This window comes from Hevea brasiliensis, chromosome 2, assembly GCF_030052815.1.
Source record: "Hevea brasiliensis isolate MT/VB/25A 57/8 chromosome 2, ASM3005281v1, whole genome shotgun sequence".
Lineage (NCBI taxonomy): Eukaryota > Viridiplantae > Streptophyta > Magnoliopsida > Malpighiales > Euphorbiaceae > Hevea > Hevea brasiliensis.
This window is the reverse complement of record NC_079494.1, coordinates 107,455,751-107,472,592: the sequence shown is the minus strand read 5'-3', so window position 1 is coordinate 107,472,592 and position 16,842 is coordinate 107,455,751. Positions and strand designations below refer to the sequence as shown.

General features: G+C 31.2%; 2 protein-coding genes across 2 annotated transcripts; both read left to right on the top strand.

Moving 5' to 3' along the window:
- The first annotated feature begins 8,410 nt into the window (after positions 1 to 8,410).
- On the top strand, positions 8,411 to 10,268 carry LOC110649186 (transcription factor MYB1R1). Its single transcript, XM_058137951.1, has 4 exons — positions 8,411 to 8,549; positions 8,683 to 9,007; positions 9,091 to 9,302; positions 9,384 to 10,268. The coding sequence occupies exons 2-4, from the start codon at positions 8,698 to 8,700 to the stop codon at positions 9,825 to 9,827; spliced, it is 966 nt and encodes a 321-aa protein (XP_057993934.1). The 5' UTR covers positions 8,411 to 8,549; positions 8,683 to 8,697; the 3' UTR covers positions 9,828 to 10,268.
- Positions 10,269 to 13,739: 3,471 nt separating this feature from the next.
- Positions 13,740 to 15,935, top strand: LOC110649187 (probable inactive receptor kinase At1g27190). Its single transcript, XM_021803656.2, has one exon. It carries the CDS (start codon positions 13,887 to 13,889, stop codon positions 15,702 to 15,704), a length of 1,818 nt encoding a protein of 605 aa, XP_021659348.2. The 5' UTR covers positions 13,740 to 13,886; the 3' UTR covers positions 15,705 to 15,935.
- The last annotated feature ends 907 nt before the right edge of the window (positions 15,936 to 16,842 follow it).

The window sequence follows — 16,842 nt, the reverse complement described above, 5'->3', positions numbered from 1 at the left end:
GTTACAATCTAGTTAAATATTATGATCCTACACATGCGGAGGTCTATAATTTCAAATTTAACATTTCAAAATATGAAAATAATGACAAGTATACCTGCGAAGAAGAAGGCGGGTTAAACACGAGAAAAACTCTCCTATAACCTGGAAAAATAAGGTGAACAGGAGTGAGCATTCGACTCATAGAGTAAAATATTGATTTTACATACAATTTCTATAACTATCTAATTTTAATGTATTCTTATAAATGAAATGCATCATATTCATACAAACCATATAGATCAGGTCAAATAATATCAAAGACAATTTGTGGCACTCATACACCCGTGTCAAATGTTAGTAGTATGCCCTAGAGCATATCATTTAGTATGTATCTTGTACATGTTTTTATTAATAAAATGCATTTTCATTTTTCCGTTTACATAATATATTTATGTGTAATGGAAGAGGTCCATTGATATTTTGTTAGAAATTTTATTATTAAGTTGTTAAGAATATGAGTGACAGTATTTCTAACACAAAGTATCATAAATTGATTCACAATCGAGGATACTTCACACAGGATATGACTTATCCAGAAAAATTATATTCATATTTGTTCCCAATGTATTTATATGAGATATAAATAAGATGGAATGGTAAGTCTCATACCATATAACAAACATGATAGGTACTTATACATGCTAAGTAGGCCGAACCGGTGACATTTATGAAAAGCACACGGAGTTTACTCTTGTTAATACATTGTCATAAATCATATCAGTGCATATAATTTTTAGACCTGAGATAGCACAGTTATCTTGTATATAGGTAGTTTAAGTTTGATACAGCTTTTATATTTATACTGTGTATGGGTATATGGGCATGTATTGGCTCCTACTAGTTATATATGGAGGTAGGTGTTGATCAAGATGGAATCTGTTACCCTAAGTAAATAGGGATAAAATTCTATGTTCATTTAATTGTTCTTGATGTTTTAAGTTCCTGGCCATGACAGATAGATTTTATCAGAAAAGAGTTTCTGATGAGAAAATCTTTTTAATCAAGAAGTGGAATTAAAAGAGAACATAATATTCATAGCAAATGGGGTTTGACATAAATCATGACTCCAGCTCGAATTGGAATTTTGTAATAGAGATATTCTAGTGCATGGTAACATATGATTATAGGTTCATTTAAGGTAAACCTTATTACTAATTAGTTAGCCATGGCATGCTATGCTAGGTGTTAACTGATACATGCATTTTACATAGTCATTTAAGCTTAATTTCATGGCCATTTTATTCACTTGTTAGTCACTTTTAGTTAAATTTATTAGTTATTTAGATAGTTTTTCATAATTGTCAATTTTTGAATTAAATTGTAATTTTTGCTTTGTTTTGTAGGTAAAATGGTGTTTTTGAGGGACTAAAAAGAAATTTTACCAGTGAGAAGTGATTCTTATAGCCAAAGATGTCAAAAACAAAGTTGGAAAGTTGAAGAATACAATGGCCAAATTGTGCATAACTTGTTGCATAAGTTGTGCAGTTCTGCACAGGGAGAAGAAGCAATTTTTCCATTCCTGCCGAAATCTACATGAGTCACTGCATGACTTATGCAGACTTACTCATTGCTTATGCAGCTTCACACAGAGGGCTCAAAACCTGCCGAAAACTACATAAGAGCCTGCATAACTTATGCAGTCCACTTATGCAATTTTATAGAGTCTTTATAATGAGCTAACAGAAGATTTTCTCATGAAAACTACATCTTAAACACACCATTTTAGGGCTACTTGTCAGAAAAAAAAAAAAGATATATATATGTCCTTATCTCATTTTAGAAAGGGAGGAGGAGAAAAAATGAGCAGCAGTAGAGAAAGAGTCAGAAAACAAAGTAAATATTATAGATAGTAAATAGTTTGGAGTTTTCCTAGACCAGATTTGGAGTTTTCCTCCCTTCTTCCCTATTTCCTACCCTTCTTGTATTGGGTTTTTTAGTTTTTAGCTTAGATTTAAGATTTATTTCCATAGATAACTCATAATTTCTTGTAAATATTATAGATAGTGAATAGTTTTTATTAGATTCTGGAGTTGGGATATAATATTTGAGAAATTTTGTGGATTTTGATTAGGTAATCCATATTTTGTGGTTTTAATGAAATTTTATTTATTTCTTGTGTGCTCAATGACATGCTTAGTGTAGGATCCCATTAAGTATTGTTCTTAATCCATGGTTGAAGCAACGAAAGGAAAAAAAATATTATGATAGATAATCAAGAAATTGAACTTAATTAACTTAGATCTAGAAATAGACTAAGGATTAAGAGGATTTACAGATTAATTAAAGAACTTATGGGTCTTGATTAATTTTAACACCATGAAAGTATGATTAGATTGATTAAGGCACCATTTGTCCCACTAGAAAGAGTATTCAAAAGATTTAAGAATTAATCTCTTTAAAACCCGTAAATTCCATAAGATTGGGTTACCAATTTAAAAATCCCAAAATAGCTTGAATATGAACTCCCGAACTCCGAAATCGCTCTTTTATCATTGTTAATTTCTAATCGAATTTAATTACTTGCCATTTTAAATCTTACCATATTTCAATTTGCTTATTTTAATTTGATGCAAATTTAGTTAAATCTTTACATTGTTGAATAGATTATTAATTTTACACATATAGATTTCACACTTCAACATCTATCAATTTATTCCTTTAATTTCAAAAATAGTTTAAATTAGTAATTTTTTATATCAAAAATTCGATCATTAACACAACTCCTCATAGGAACGATATCTTTTTTTATATTACTTGTACGACCCGTGCACTTGCGGTTGGGCCACATCATTAACCATAGTCTATGAGGTGCATAAAATGATTTAGAGAAATCATTTATGGTAAGAAAGAGTTCTGATGATATTAAAAGTTAATATCATATTTCATTGCCAATTAGTGATGAGCCTACTAAGTCACACACATACACAAGTAATCACAAAGTTAAATGTGATTTAATTAATTAGTTAAAGAGTTTAATTGATTAATTAAATAGGTTTAGTTTGCAATTAGATTGCAAAGTCCCTAGCATGGCTTGAAACCAAATCTAGGTTATTGGATGTATAATATAAGTTGAATTTATATTTAAAGTGTTTAAATATGAATTTAATTATGAGAAATGAATTAATAGAGATTAATTAATTAATTTATATTTGATATAAATTGATTATAAGAAGATAAATAATTATTTTGGGTTGAGAACTTAAAATTAAGACACAAGGGTAATTTGATCATTTTACAGGATGACATGTGGCACCATGAGATGGTGACACATGGCACTACACATAAGCTTGTCATTTATCTTTTAATCATGTAAGATAATCAAAGTAAATATTAATTTAGGTTTGATACTTAGCACAATGTGATTGTATCAATTAAACTAAGAGCCAATCAAAAGATGACATGTGGTAAGGGTTTTAAGTGATGACCTAGCTATATAAGGGAAAGTATAAAAAAACAAATAATACAATCTGATTTCTTTCATTGTGTGCCGCCACCCAAAGAGACTCTCTCCTCTCTTCTTCTTCATCTCTCATCAATTCAAAGAGAATTGTCAATATTCTTTTGAATTAAAATTATTAGAAATCGTTTTTAGTATCCTATATACATCTGTAATATCTCTAAAAGGCAAAATCTCAATTTCTAATTAATTAGAAAGGCTTGAGAAGCTGTTCAAGGGGCTGCCATTGGTGATCTTAGTGTTGACAAGCTAGAGGGACAACATCTAGTATCCTAGGTGCTTCCCAAAGGTACCAAACACAACTACAGTGCATCAAAAAGTTAGTGCACATTTTTTTTATTTAATATAGGATTCTAATGAATTAATTTATTAATTCTAAAATCTTAAATGGCAAATGTAGATCTAAAAGCATATTAAAAATATTTTAATATGCTATTAAACATTGAAATCAAATAGGTAAATAATAAATCTTGCATGATGCATGAGAACCTAGAAGAAAAATTTTGAATTCAATGATCTAAACTAATATTTTTCATGCTTCTGCTCCTTCATCCATACTCGCACATACATATATGGGGAGCTGATCCCCCTACACAGCTCTCTTTGTTTTAACCTGTGCCAGTAAGATCAACTCAAAGTCGTGCCTACCCCGAGTTATCCATAATAAGGATCGGGTCCCAGCGAGCCAAGCTCCAGCCGCGTTTACCTGTCCTACCCATACCCATGAACACCACATATACACCAACTCACACACACAGCTCCAGAATGTCATAACACAACAACCAAGAAAATATCAACAAATATAAAGCAAAACAGAGCATACCTAATATTTAACTACATACATATATGTATAAGTAATGCATGAGCATGCCTGAAATATATTAATATTGAAATTATAAATAAGATCAATATCTACTTATAATTTTACAGGATGTCATTGCAGCGATTGGGTGGAGAAGGAAGGTTGATCCGACTCACTTAAAATAATTATATAACAAATTTATCAATAAACAAATTTTAAATAAGACTTTTAAGAAACAAATACGCCATATTTTATGTTAAAAATTTGAAAGAGTTTCTCCTGCACCTAGGACCTATTCATCCTGCAAAAATATTCAAATAACACTTATAAATTTAAATTTCTTACAATCACAATTCATCAACAACATATGGCCCCTCTGAATCCTTAAAAATAATAAAAAATTATATAATTACATATAAAATAATTATTTTAAAAAAATTAGAGTTTTACGATTTAATTCACCCATTTTACTTTTTACTTTATTTAATAAATTTAAATTAATTATTTTATATTTAATTTAATTATAAATTTAAATTAATTTGAGAGTCGACTAGTGAATCTAATTTAATGACAATGATCTAATAAACTAGGCATTAGACATGATCTAATAAACTAGGCAGGCAAACCTAAACGTCAATGTTTTGGATTAGATATTTTGGCAGCTTGCTTTTACGGCTGATGTAATGCTGCACCGCATTTTAATCCATGTGATTAATCCAAATCCAATAATGTGATATACGTGAACTTAAGGTCACATATGAACAACTTCTTTCTCTTTCAACGAGTGGAGAGTCCACGGATTTGATGTCACAAAATTTGTTTAGTCTAATGCTAATCAATAGAGATAGTAACTAGCCAAATTTTTATGAATGTCTGATTTAATTAAATATTAATAAAATAAATTTTAATAATATATAATTAAATTTAAAATAAATTTAAATATTAATAATAATATTTAAGTCGAGTTTAAGTTTTACGTATTGAGTAATATAAAATATATATTTTTCTAATAATAACTATAATTTTTTTATATATTTTATTTGTAATAAAATAAAATTTAAATATTTTGTGAAATTATTAATTTCAAAATATAAATTATTAATAAAATTGTTTATATTAATTATTAATTAAAGTATATAAAATTAAATAAATCTATATATTTTTATATAATAATAATGGAATTTAAATGAATTTAAATAATTAATAATAAATTTTAATTAAATTTAAAATTAATTTAAAATTTAAAAATATTAACCAAACTTAATACGAATGGTGTGATTTTCACATATATTACCATTTTGCAAATCAACCTTTATATTCAAGGTTGGTTTTAGTCAATGTCCTTGGCCACGTGTCCTAAAACTAAAGATATTTGCATTTAATTAATAGAATATCAAACAAGGTAGAGGAGAAAGAATTTTGATTAATACCTTAATTAATATTAATGGGTTTTATATGTATTTAGGAAAAATGTCCACATCGTTTATGCAAGATTTATAAATGGCCCATCTAGAATGATCGGTAGGGCGAAATAATTATAATAACATAATTGTGGGTCTAGGTTGAAATAAAAGAATTATAAAGCAATTGGGCAAATTATAGAATTCATTCCATAAAAATCACTGCATTTAAATTTAATTAATTATTTTAATATTTAAATTCATTTTGAATTTAATTAAAATTTACTATAAATTGAAATTTAATTATATTATTTTAATATTATCTAAATTCAATTAATTTTATATAACTTTATTAATAATGTATATAAAATTTTATTTTGACTTAATAATTTATATATAAAAATTTGATAATTCTAAAAAATATTTAAATTCTACTTATTTACACTATAGTATTTTTAAAATTGATAAATATTATTAAAAAATATACAATCCGGGCCAAGCAACTGTAGATGATGGGTGGGCCCATGTTCTCTTCTATTCTATAACCATAAAAACACTGCCACCACCACCACCATCAGAGTAATTAATTATGGGGAGGACATCGGAGAAGGGACAAGCAATTCTTCCTCATAGGGGAAGAGGATATGCCAAGTTCACGGTGGAGAGACGCACTTGCTTCTCCACCATCCCTTTTTTTCATTTTTTTAATCATTTATTTTTTATTTCCGTTTGCATTAGCTTCCATTAGTGGACAGACATATCTCACTAATTAGTAATTATTGCTTGTATACACTTAATTTATCAGTAATTATTATTTTAATTAAAATTATGACGAGCTTCACTTAATTTTAAATTGATTATAAAATTTTAATTTAATTATTTTTTTTATTAATTTTTATGTTTAAAATAAAAAAAAATTATTTTTTTTAATTTAAAATTTTTTTAAAGAAATAAAATTCAAGTATGATTATGTAATAATTTTTTAAAATTTTTTTATATATAATTTATTTTAAATGAATCTTATGAAAATTAATGTATTTATATTCACATATTTTGAAGTATCTTTTTATTTTCAAATGAAAAAAATAACATATACTTAGAATTATTGATTAATTCTATCACGAAGTAGTTTTATATATTGAGTTAATATATGGATGACAAGTTAAAATTAAGTAATTTTTTTAAAAAGTAAATTTTACTTGAACATTATGTAAAATTTTCTTAAATTTTTTTAATGATTTATTTTTATTGAATTAATGTATAAAGTGAAGCCATACACATTGTAGGAAAAAATTTTCCATTATGGTTTCGTATATCATATTTTGACTTTGGAATTTGTGCATAAAAGCATAACTTATTGAATAAATTATAAAGTATATCAGATGCACTAAAAAATAATATATCGTATACTTATATAAAAATAATTACATAATAAAAATAAAAAAAATGAGATCTATTATTTTTTTAGTAAATATGCATATACACTACAGGTGCATCTAATAATTTGTCAACTTCTTGTAATGATCCTTTTAGAATTAGGGCTCTTCACATTTAGTATATTGACTTTAGTCAAAATGTTATATCCCTTATTTATATTATACCTCTTATTTATATTATTAAATGATATGATGTTTATACTAGCTTTTAAAGATTAATGGAGTAGTTTATGAAAAAACTTCCCTAATAATTTTTAAAAATTGAGAAAGCGTTTTGATTAGAGTTACCAAGATGATAATACAATTTTTATATTTATTTATTTTTATTAAATACTTTTATTTTAAATCACTATATAAAAATTAATTATTAACAATTAATATCTAACAACTAAAAATTAATAGTTACTATAACAGTTAATATTATTAACCAAGGTTTTAAAATTGGGAGAAAAACAAAATTTAAAGAAGTATTATTTTAAAAGAAGTTAAAAATAATTTAATTATTTTTAAATTTTATAATTAATATATATTAAAATTTTAATTTTTAATTAAATTTAATAATTTTTTAATTTATGACATTTTTCCTTTAAATTAAAATTTATTCTCCACATAAAGATTAGAAAAATGGTAGAAATACAAAAATGTCTAATTTAAATTATAGTACAGTAATATATGGAGTAAAGGGTATTGGAAGAAAAAAAATTATTACTTTTATATATTTATAAAAAATAATATTAGTATTTAAATATTTGGAAACACATGTTTGATTGCAATACTAAACAATTTTCACATGATGAATACATAAACCAAAAGAAAGCAACCAATGACTAAAGCCAGATTGGTAGAAACATAAGAATATACCCATAGACTTAATTAATCACATATTTAAAATAAAAATAAATGCATCTTATCATATATATTTATTGGGTTTACAATTAATCGAGTTAAAAATTTTCCTCTTTTACATATAATTTTTTGATATCGCCCACCAAAAAAAAGAAATATTAAACATTAAAACTTAAATTTTACCTTAATTTAAAAGATAATAATACATTACAAAAAAATTATAGAATATCTTTAATATATATAAAAATAATATTTTTTCTCTTACAAAAATATAATTTTTAATAATTTTTATGTAATTATAAAATATGAATATAAACCAGTTACATCTAATAATCTTTAAGACATCACTATATGACTATGTTCCTTGTCTACATCGATGATATCACAAAGTCAACAAATTGGACGGTCAAGAATCATGATTAAATTGCATCCCCTCGTTATAAAGCACAAAACACAACCCTCTGAATCCCCCTCGCGTAGCATGGTAGCAACATCATTGTGATCCAAGAAAAGTCCATGCCAGTAGTGCATATTTGTTTAAGCACAATCAATCCCATAGCTCTAAATAAGTACATTCTTTAAACTAGTATATCAACCAAAGCAGCCTTCCCTCATCTTTTCCATTATACCATTTTCTCTTTTATTTGTTTTGCTTTCTAACGCTGTATTCTCTCTTTCTCTTCTAACTTTTGATTCTCACAGCATCTAAGGCCAAGGATGTCTCGCAGTTGCTCACAGTGTGGAAATAATGGCCATAACTCTCGGACATGCAGGGAGAGTCCTGCTGCTGCTGGTCCTATTGGTGGTGGCGCCGCCTCCTCTTCTGCCGCCACAGGAGGAGAGAATGGTATCATGCTTTTTGGTGTCAGAGTCACTACTGAAGGTGCCTCCTTTCGAAAGAGCGTTAGTATGAATAATCTTTCCCAGTATGAGCCGCAGCCTCAGGACCCCAACGCTGATGTTGCAGCCGGTTATGAATCTGACGACGTCGTTCACGCCTCAGGCAGGAGCCGCGAGCGAAAGAGAGGTATTTTTTATTACGAATATTAGTTTTTGTAAATATGAATTTTCTGATTTCTGATTTTTTTTCCTGGTTGGATTTTATTTTAGGGGTGCCATGGTCTGAGGAAGAACACAAGCTTTTCCTGTTAGGGTTGCAGAAAGTAGGGAAAGGAGACTGGAGAGGAATTTCAAGAAACTTTGTGAAGACACGTACGCCTACCCAGGTGGCTAGTCATGCTCAAAAGTACTTTCTCCGGCGAAACAACCAAAATCATCGCCGCCGCCGCCGATCTAGTCTCTTTGACATCACCACTGATACAGTAAGTCTCATCATAGCTTAGCGTATTACGTACATATCTATTGCTATTGCTATCTGTTTATATTGGTTTCAATTTTTACAGTTCTTGGGTTCATCAATGGAAGAAGAGCAAGTCCACCAAGAAACTGCAACTGTACCACTGCCACCACAGCCACACTTCAGCAATACTCTTGTAGGATTCCCCATGTCAACTTTCCCAGTATCGCTTAGCCCTGCAGTATTAGAGGTTGCCGGCGACAACACGATGGAGAACCTCTCATTAGGATCAAGCAACGCCAAACTGAAGACATCACCGAAGCTCATTCGTCCAATACCAATTATTCCAGTTCCTCCATCTTCAAAAATGGCTGATCTTAACTTGAACCAGAAGAGTCCTACCATAGAACCCGTACCACTGTCACTGAAGCTCTCTACTCCTTCCTCAGAAGAGCAGTCGCCGGCGGCAACGACAGCGACAGCGACAGCGACACACTCTTCAACTTTTCAGGCCATGTCAGGTGGAGACAGCGTCATTAGTGTTGCTTGAAGAATATGTTGTGCATATGGGGTGGGGCAGGAGCTGTAAAGGTGTTGTTTAATCGCTGTAGAAATAGAACATATGTGATTAGCTAATAATTAAAATGAGAAGGGAAAGGATTAATTAGGAGAAAAATAGCTAGGCTGATTATTATTATCATTAGATTATTACTATTAGGTGATTCCTTGTTTGTACAGGTTGAGGGGAAGAAAATAAAAAGAAGATGGGACGTCGTTTTCTTTTGTGGGGAAGACATATTGGATTCTTGTTTATTTGTCTGCATCCTTTTTGCGGTGAAGTGATAGAGGAGCACCCAGTACTCTTTGAATTCAATTTGGCCTTCTTCTCTAGCTAGCTAGCTGATCGGTGTTGTTTCAGGACTCTCAACAAGGAAACAAAATATCTGACAAAGCTTATAATTAAATATATGCTACTCCGTTTTTATGTGAATTTCCAATTTGAAGTTTTGGTTTGGTGTTTATGTGGTGAAGAATCACTGTATTTCCTTTCATTCATTTACTAAAACGAAAGAGATATACCACAAACGGGTATTTATGATATTGTACCATTTTTGTCCAAATTAGTTTTGATAGTTTTCGAATAAATCAAGAAATAGTACTGATAAACCTATCTTTTATACTTAGATTAATGAAGGATTTGCTTTTGTTTTTGATAAGCTATATAATTAATGAATTTTTCTTATTTAGATCGATCTATCGCAAATATAAGATACTAAATATACGATGAAATTATCTATTAAATAATATCATATGTTTGTGTCTTTAATTGGATTGAATTCATAATAAGAAAATACCTCTAAACATTAAAATTAGCCTAAAAATTTTATGTCACTTAAAAACAAATATTTTTATTTGGCAACAATGCATTCTTTTATTAATTTATATTTTGGATTCGTATATAATTAAAACTTATTAATCATTTCCTAATTAATAAGGGTTGTTGTTGTAGCGCTAGAGATGTTCATTTCCAGATTATTAAAGATTGCAGCATGACAATAATGGAGGGAGGGCTCATGTGTCATATTCTGAACTACCCCTTTGTTCAGTACAAAATGACCATATATCCCTTCACCACATTTTTTTTTTCTGGTGGTAATCTCTTATCAGAACCTGCGTTTAATAGAAAGATTTCGATCTAACCTTGTTTGATAAGGATTTCATCTAAATAATTAACACAATCCAACCTTCGATAATGAGTTGGAAACTGAAAGCTACTTTGAAACTGCCTTCATCTACACATGCAAAATGCCCTTCAATTCAGATCAGAAGAAACTATCAAGCCACAAATTCTAGTGGGAATTATGGTAGTACCTTCCCTTGAAAACAACGTTCCTGATTAATTGTCTTTTACAAATTAATAGAGGGAAATCCCTCATTGCATTGGATGAGTTCTTGAAATGGTTTTTGACAAAAGAAAGAAAGCAGAACAGAAAGAACAAGATCAATTCACCATTCTCTACTTATATATGGACGCAGAATTCAATATTTTGAATTCTTGTCCCGCATCCTTCTGATATATTTTGAAGCTCTTGTATCAATATCATCCTCCTCCGGTCCTTGTATGTTGATATTTCTTGGCTGTTGAGACACAGATGATATGTTTATGGCATCAAGTGTTCCGGTCACAGGCACAAGGTGCCCAGTGGCAGCTGCGGGCAATCTTCTCAGAGTTGAGCTTAAACTCATGCTAGCAAGAGATAAAGATGACAGTTTAACAAGGTTTCCCACCAACTCCATGGCAATCTCACAAGGGCATTTCTTTTCGTTTCTATCTTTGCAGGCCATAGCTCTATATTTACAATAATCAACTATTGAAAGCTGCAGATACAGCAGAGAAATGATAAACAAGTGGGAATATTTAGGTGATTATTTATGGTAATAAACCAATAATATTGCTCGCAATAAGAGATTTATCATCCATTTATATGGAATTCCATAGAACAGTAATCCAACTATATCTGATAATTTTCTTTTTTTAAGTGAGTAATTAATTTAGCATCATCAAAATATAATTATAAGCTCAGGACAATTTTCAAAATCATGGAATTGAACGACCAAGAAAATGATCTATCCCAATAAACCAAATTTGAATTATGATGACAAATTCCATTCCAGAACCACCACCACCACCTAATCAACTTAATTTTATTGCGTGACGTATAGTTCATTCATTATTATATGTGCAGAGAGAATCAACAACAGTACCGCCATCGTTATTAGACTGTGTGCAAGCACACTTTACCCTCCTTCAAATAATTCTGGGTTTGATAACAATATGTGGCCAATAGGTGCCATATGTATATACTCTAGTCACACAACGATTCCACTATGATCGTTTAATATGGGAACCATCATGATCAATAATCATAATATGAGCATTGTTTATACAGACATTATATTTTAAAAATTTTCCAAGTTTTCCGAGTTTTGTTTTTTTTTTTTTTTTCATACCATTTTCCTATTTGGGTTCTTGAAAAAAAATATATGAATCTCTATGTAGGACTATGGCCTAGTTAGGGATTGAGGATTAAAAGAAAAAAAATTGCTTCAAAAAATCATCATTTTAGATGTTTAAAGGATCATATAGCTATTTAACTGTTCTATAATTCTTATAATTAAAAAATATTTAAACATATATTTTTTAATAATAATTTCAATATTGATATAAAAAAATACCAAATAAATGTTATATAAATAAGAAATTATTGCTTAAATTCAATGCATTATGAATTTAAAATTTAAATGTATAAAATTTATGTATTATATATTTAATAAATAAATTTTTTTTTATATTTTATATTTTAAATATATAATAAATTAAATTAAAAAAAATCACTATATATAACATAGAAAAGTAGAAATCACATAACATACCATACTTTAAAATAAAGTTCAGAAAGATGGAACTAATATTTGCTATTAAAGACAGATCAAATCATAGGACTTTTTTTTTCCCACTGCGCGAAAGTTGAGTACTTTGGCTTTACTAAGATAATCCAGTCACTTCAATAAAAAAGAAAAAAAAAATCTTTGAACAAGATTTTAATTATTCTTTTTTATTTAATTTTATTAAAATTAAAAATCTAAAATTTTAAAATCGATTTAAATACTTAAAAAGTAATTTTAATGCCAATAAACTTCAATATATTTAATGCTTTATTGAAAGCTACTGTCCACTTCTTTTACCAAAGGTGCGTGCCATTGAAAGGCATAGACTTTACAAGATCGTGGCATGGTCCCAGGTGCGTCGTCATCGGAGCCTGATGGGACACGAACTCCATATTTCATTATAATTTTCCTGCTCCAAGAATTGCCCTCCTTTTTTGTCCTTCGTCTCAAGTGGGGCTGCACCATTCATAATTGAGAAGAGTTATTGGGCAACTGCAAGAATCATCTGCTGAGAAAACTCTGCTTTCTATGGAGGAATTATTGGGCAAGACAAGAAACATTAGCCTGCGTTTCAACCGTCCAAGTCCTAACTGTGGAGTGTCTGGGCCACCACTATCCATATTATATGCCTAAAGGGGGCCGTTGATAAAAATTAAATAGGCAACAAAAAGATTTAACTAAGCATCATTTGCTTGCTGGTTTGATAATAAATAGAGATTGTGCATATAATATGAGCTCTGATAACGAGTTAATAGTTATTAGATTAACTATGTATATTAAAATTTATATAAAATTAATTATAATATATAATAAATATATAAATTTAAATATAAATATTTATTCACGGCCACTCCCAAACAAGTAAGGATTTTACCCAAAAAAAAAAAATAAAACAAGTAAGGATTTTCAACTAATCAAATTCTAAACTTGAACTCTACTTGTCGACATCCCTTGTTCTTGTGAACTTTCAGCTTCCCTTTATCAAGATTAGCTAAAGGGACCCCAGTTTCGGCCTACGCTGCTGTAGTGGAATTAAAACGATGTCGTTGAACTTCCCAAACAAGGACTCGTTGATAAAAATAGCTCGACACTACAATCTCTCCACCTCCACTTCACCGTCTCCAACTAACTCCTACAGCTCTCACCGACTAGAAATACAATGGGGATCTTGCCTTTGCTCTTTCTCTTTCTCTTTCTCTTTAGTTTGCCTTTCTGTTTTGCCATTGAGGATGACGTTACTTGCCTTGAAGGCTTGAAAAACTCGCTCACTGACCCACTCAGTAGACTGGCTTCCTGGGACTTGACCAACAACTCCGTTGCCTCTATTTGCAAGCTTAATGGCGTTTCTTGCTGGAATGAGAAGGAAAACCGAATCATCAGCCTTCAGCTCCCGGTGTCTCAGCTTGCCGGACAGCTTCCTGATTCTCTCAAGTATTGTCGCAGCCTCCAGACCTTAGATCTCTCCGGCAATGCACTTTCCGGTTCGATCCCTTCCCAAATCTGTACTTGGTTGCCTTATATTGTTACTCTAGATCTCTCCAGTAACCGCTTCTCGGGTTCCATTCCGCCTGAGATCGTTAACTGCAAGTTCTTGAACAATCTCATTTTGAATGGAAACAAGTTGTCCGGTTCGATCCCTTACGGTCTCGGCAGCCTTGCCCGGTTGAAACGGTTTTCGGTGGCGGATAACGATTTGTCCGGTTCGCTACCGGCTGATTTGGCAACATTCCCTGAGGCTGATTTTGATGGGAATGACGGGCTTTGTGGTAGGCCTCTTGGTAAATGCGGCGGATTGAGTGGTAAGAGCCTTGGCATTATCATTGTTGCTGGTGTTATTGGTGCTGCTGGGTCTTTGATTTTAGGGTTTGTGATTTGGTGGTGGTTGTATATTAGGCCAAGTGACAAAAAGAAAGGTTATGGGTTTGGTAGTGGCAAGGATGATTCTAGCTGGGTCGAGTTGTTGAGGTCACATAAGCTTGTTCAAGTCTCATTGTTTCAAAAGCCCATTGTTAAGATCAAGTTGGCAGATATATTGCTAGCCACTAATAATTTTGATTTGGAAAATATTGTGATTTCAACTAGAACTGGGGTTTCGTACAAGGCTGTTTTACCTGATGGGTCTGCTCTTGCTATTAAAAGGCTTAGTGATTGTAAGCTCACCGAGAAGCAGTTTAGGTCTGAGATGAACAGATTAGGTCAACTTAGGCATCCAAATTTGGTGCCTTTATTGGGATTTTGTGTTGTTGAAGAAGAGAGGCTGTTGGTTTATAAGCATATGCCTAATGGGACCTTGTATTCTCAATTGCATGGGAGTGGGTTTGGTTTCAGTCCCTCTGGTCTTTTGGATTGGCCTACGAGGCTTAGGATTGGTGTTGGTGCAGCTAGAGGGCTTACTTGGCTCCACCATGGATGCCAGCCACCATATATGCACCAGTATATTAGCTCTAATGTAATACTTCTCGATGACGATTTTGATGCTAGGTTTACTGATTTTGGTTTGGCAAGGTTGGTTGGTTCTCGAGATTCTAATGATAGTTCTTTTGTTAATGGAGATTTAGGGGAGTTTGGTTATGTTGCTCCTGAGTATTCAAGTACCATGGTTGCCTCATTTAAAGGGGATGTTTATAGCTTTGGGATCGTGCTTTTGGAGTTGGTTACAGGGCAAAAGCCTTTGGAAGTTAGTATTGCAGAGGAAGGATTCAAAGGGAATTTGGTGGATTGGGTAAATCATTTAGTGAGCACTGGTCGAAGCAAGGAAGCCATGGATAAAGCTCTATATGGGAAAGGTCATGATGATGAAATAATGCAGTTCCTGAAGATTGCTTGGAGTTGTGTGGTTTCCAGGCCCAAGGATAGGCCTTCTATGTACCGAGTATATGAATCTTTAAAGAGCATGGCCGAGAAACATGGTTTTTCTGACCAGCATGATGAATTCCCGTTGATCTTTGGTAAACAAGATCCTGAATATAAAGAGTAGCCTTAGGGAGACAAGATTATATGAAGAACAAAATTAATTGTATTGTAGTTGAGAATAGAAGCATTAGGTTCATTCTCTGTTATGTTATGGAAGATCTTTCAAGCGAACGATATGATTTCTACTTGAATGGGATTCCTTGTTGTTATGCTCTCATTTGTTGGATAATTCTGTACAATCAATCATGCACTGTAGCTTTAATGCAGTTCAGGTAATTTTTGTTGTCATCAATCACCAAGTTGTTTCTGAATATTTGTTCACTCATTTGTAATATGCTTGTTTCCATGTTTTTAAAGTTTATGCGTTGATCATGCTGCATAAGGATTAAGGGATGACCAGTTTCCTCGTTTTGTTGCCATACTCATATCAAATGTAATAGTTAGTCATCTTTCGCTTATCTCTGGGTAATTTCCAAAATTAGGATATTATGTCTGAAAATTATTGTGTCAAATGGCTAGCATCTCATTATAATTTCTTTCCACGAATGCTTATTTGAGGAGTCATCTTTATACTGGCTTTTTCACAAGTCTAGGTGTTAGCTGGAGTTGGGAAGATTTTTTGCTGACTTCATTGAGAGATATCTCAATTTCAAAGGTACTTGAGTGGAAAAGAAAACGTTATGGAGCAGGGCCTCCATTTACTGTTATGAAGTATTAAAGTTACCAAGTTAAATCACCCAAGGGACCCTCTCTAAATTCTAGCTAATGTGGGAAGTAATGAAGCTGGCACAAAAAAAAGTAGAATAATAAACCTCGTAAAGCACCTTAAAAAGGTTATCAAGTAGACTAAAATGATACTTTACCTATTTCCTCATCATCAAACAGAGAATTGATTGATTTGGTTCTTAATGCTCGATGACCCGAAGCGCAACGACACTTCTGTGTAGCTGAATCAAAATCTATCTGGATCCTTTCCGGGTGGCCAAGTCACTAGGCACAAAAGTCTAGAGGAAACAAATTATACAACAATCATTTCTCCATCTGAGAAGGCACAAACTTCTCGTGAAAACAATTAACAATTGTCCTGGGGGAGAAGGTTGAGCTTGATGGTCAACATTGTCTCCATCATACTGATATTGACCTAACCTTTTCTTCATTTGTTTTATATGTGTCGGGACCATAAAAATGGCACCTTTTTAGCC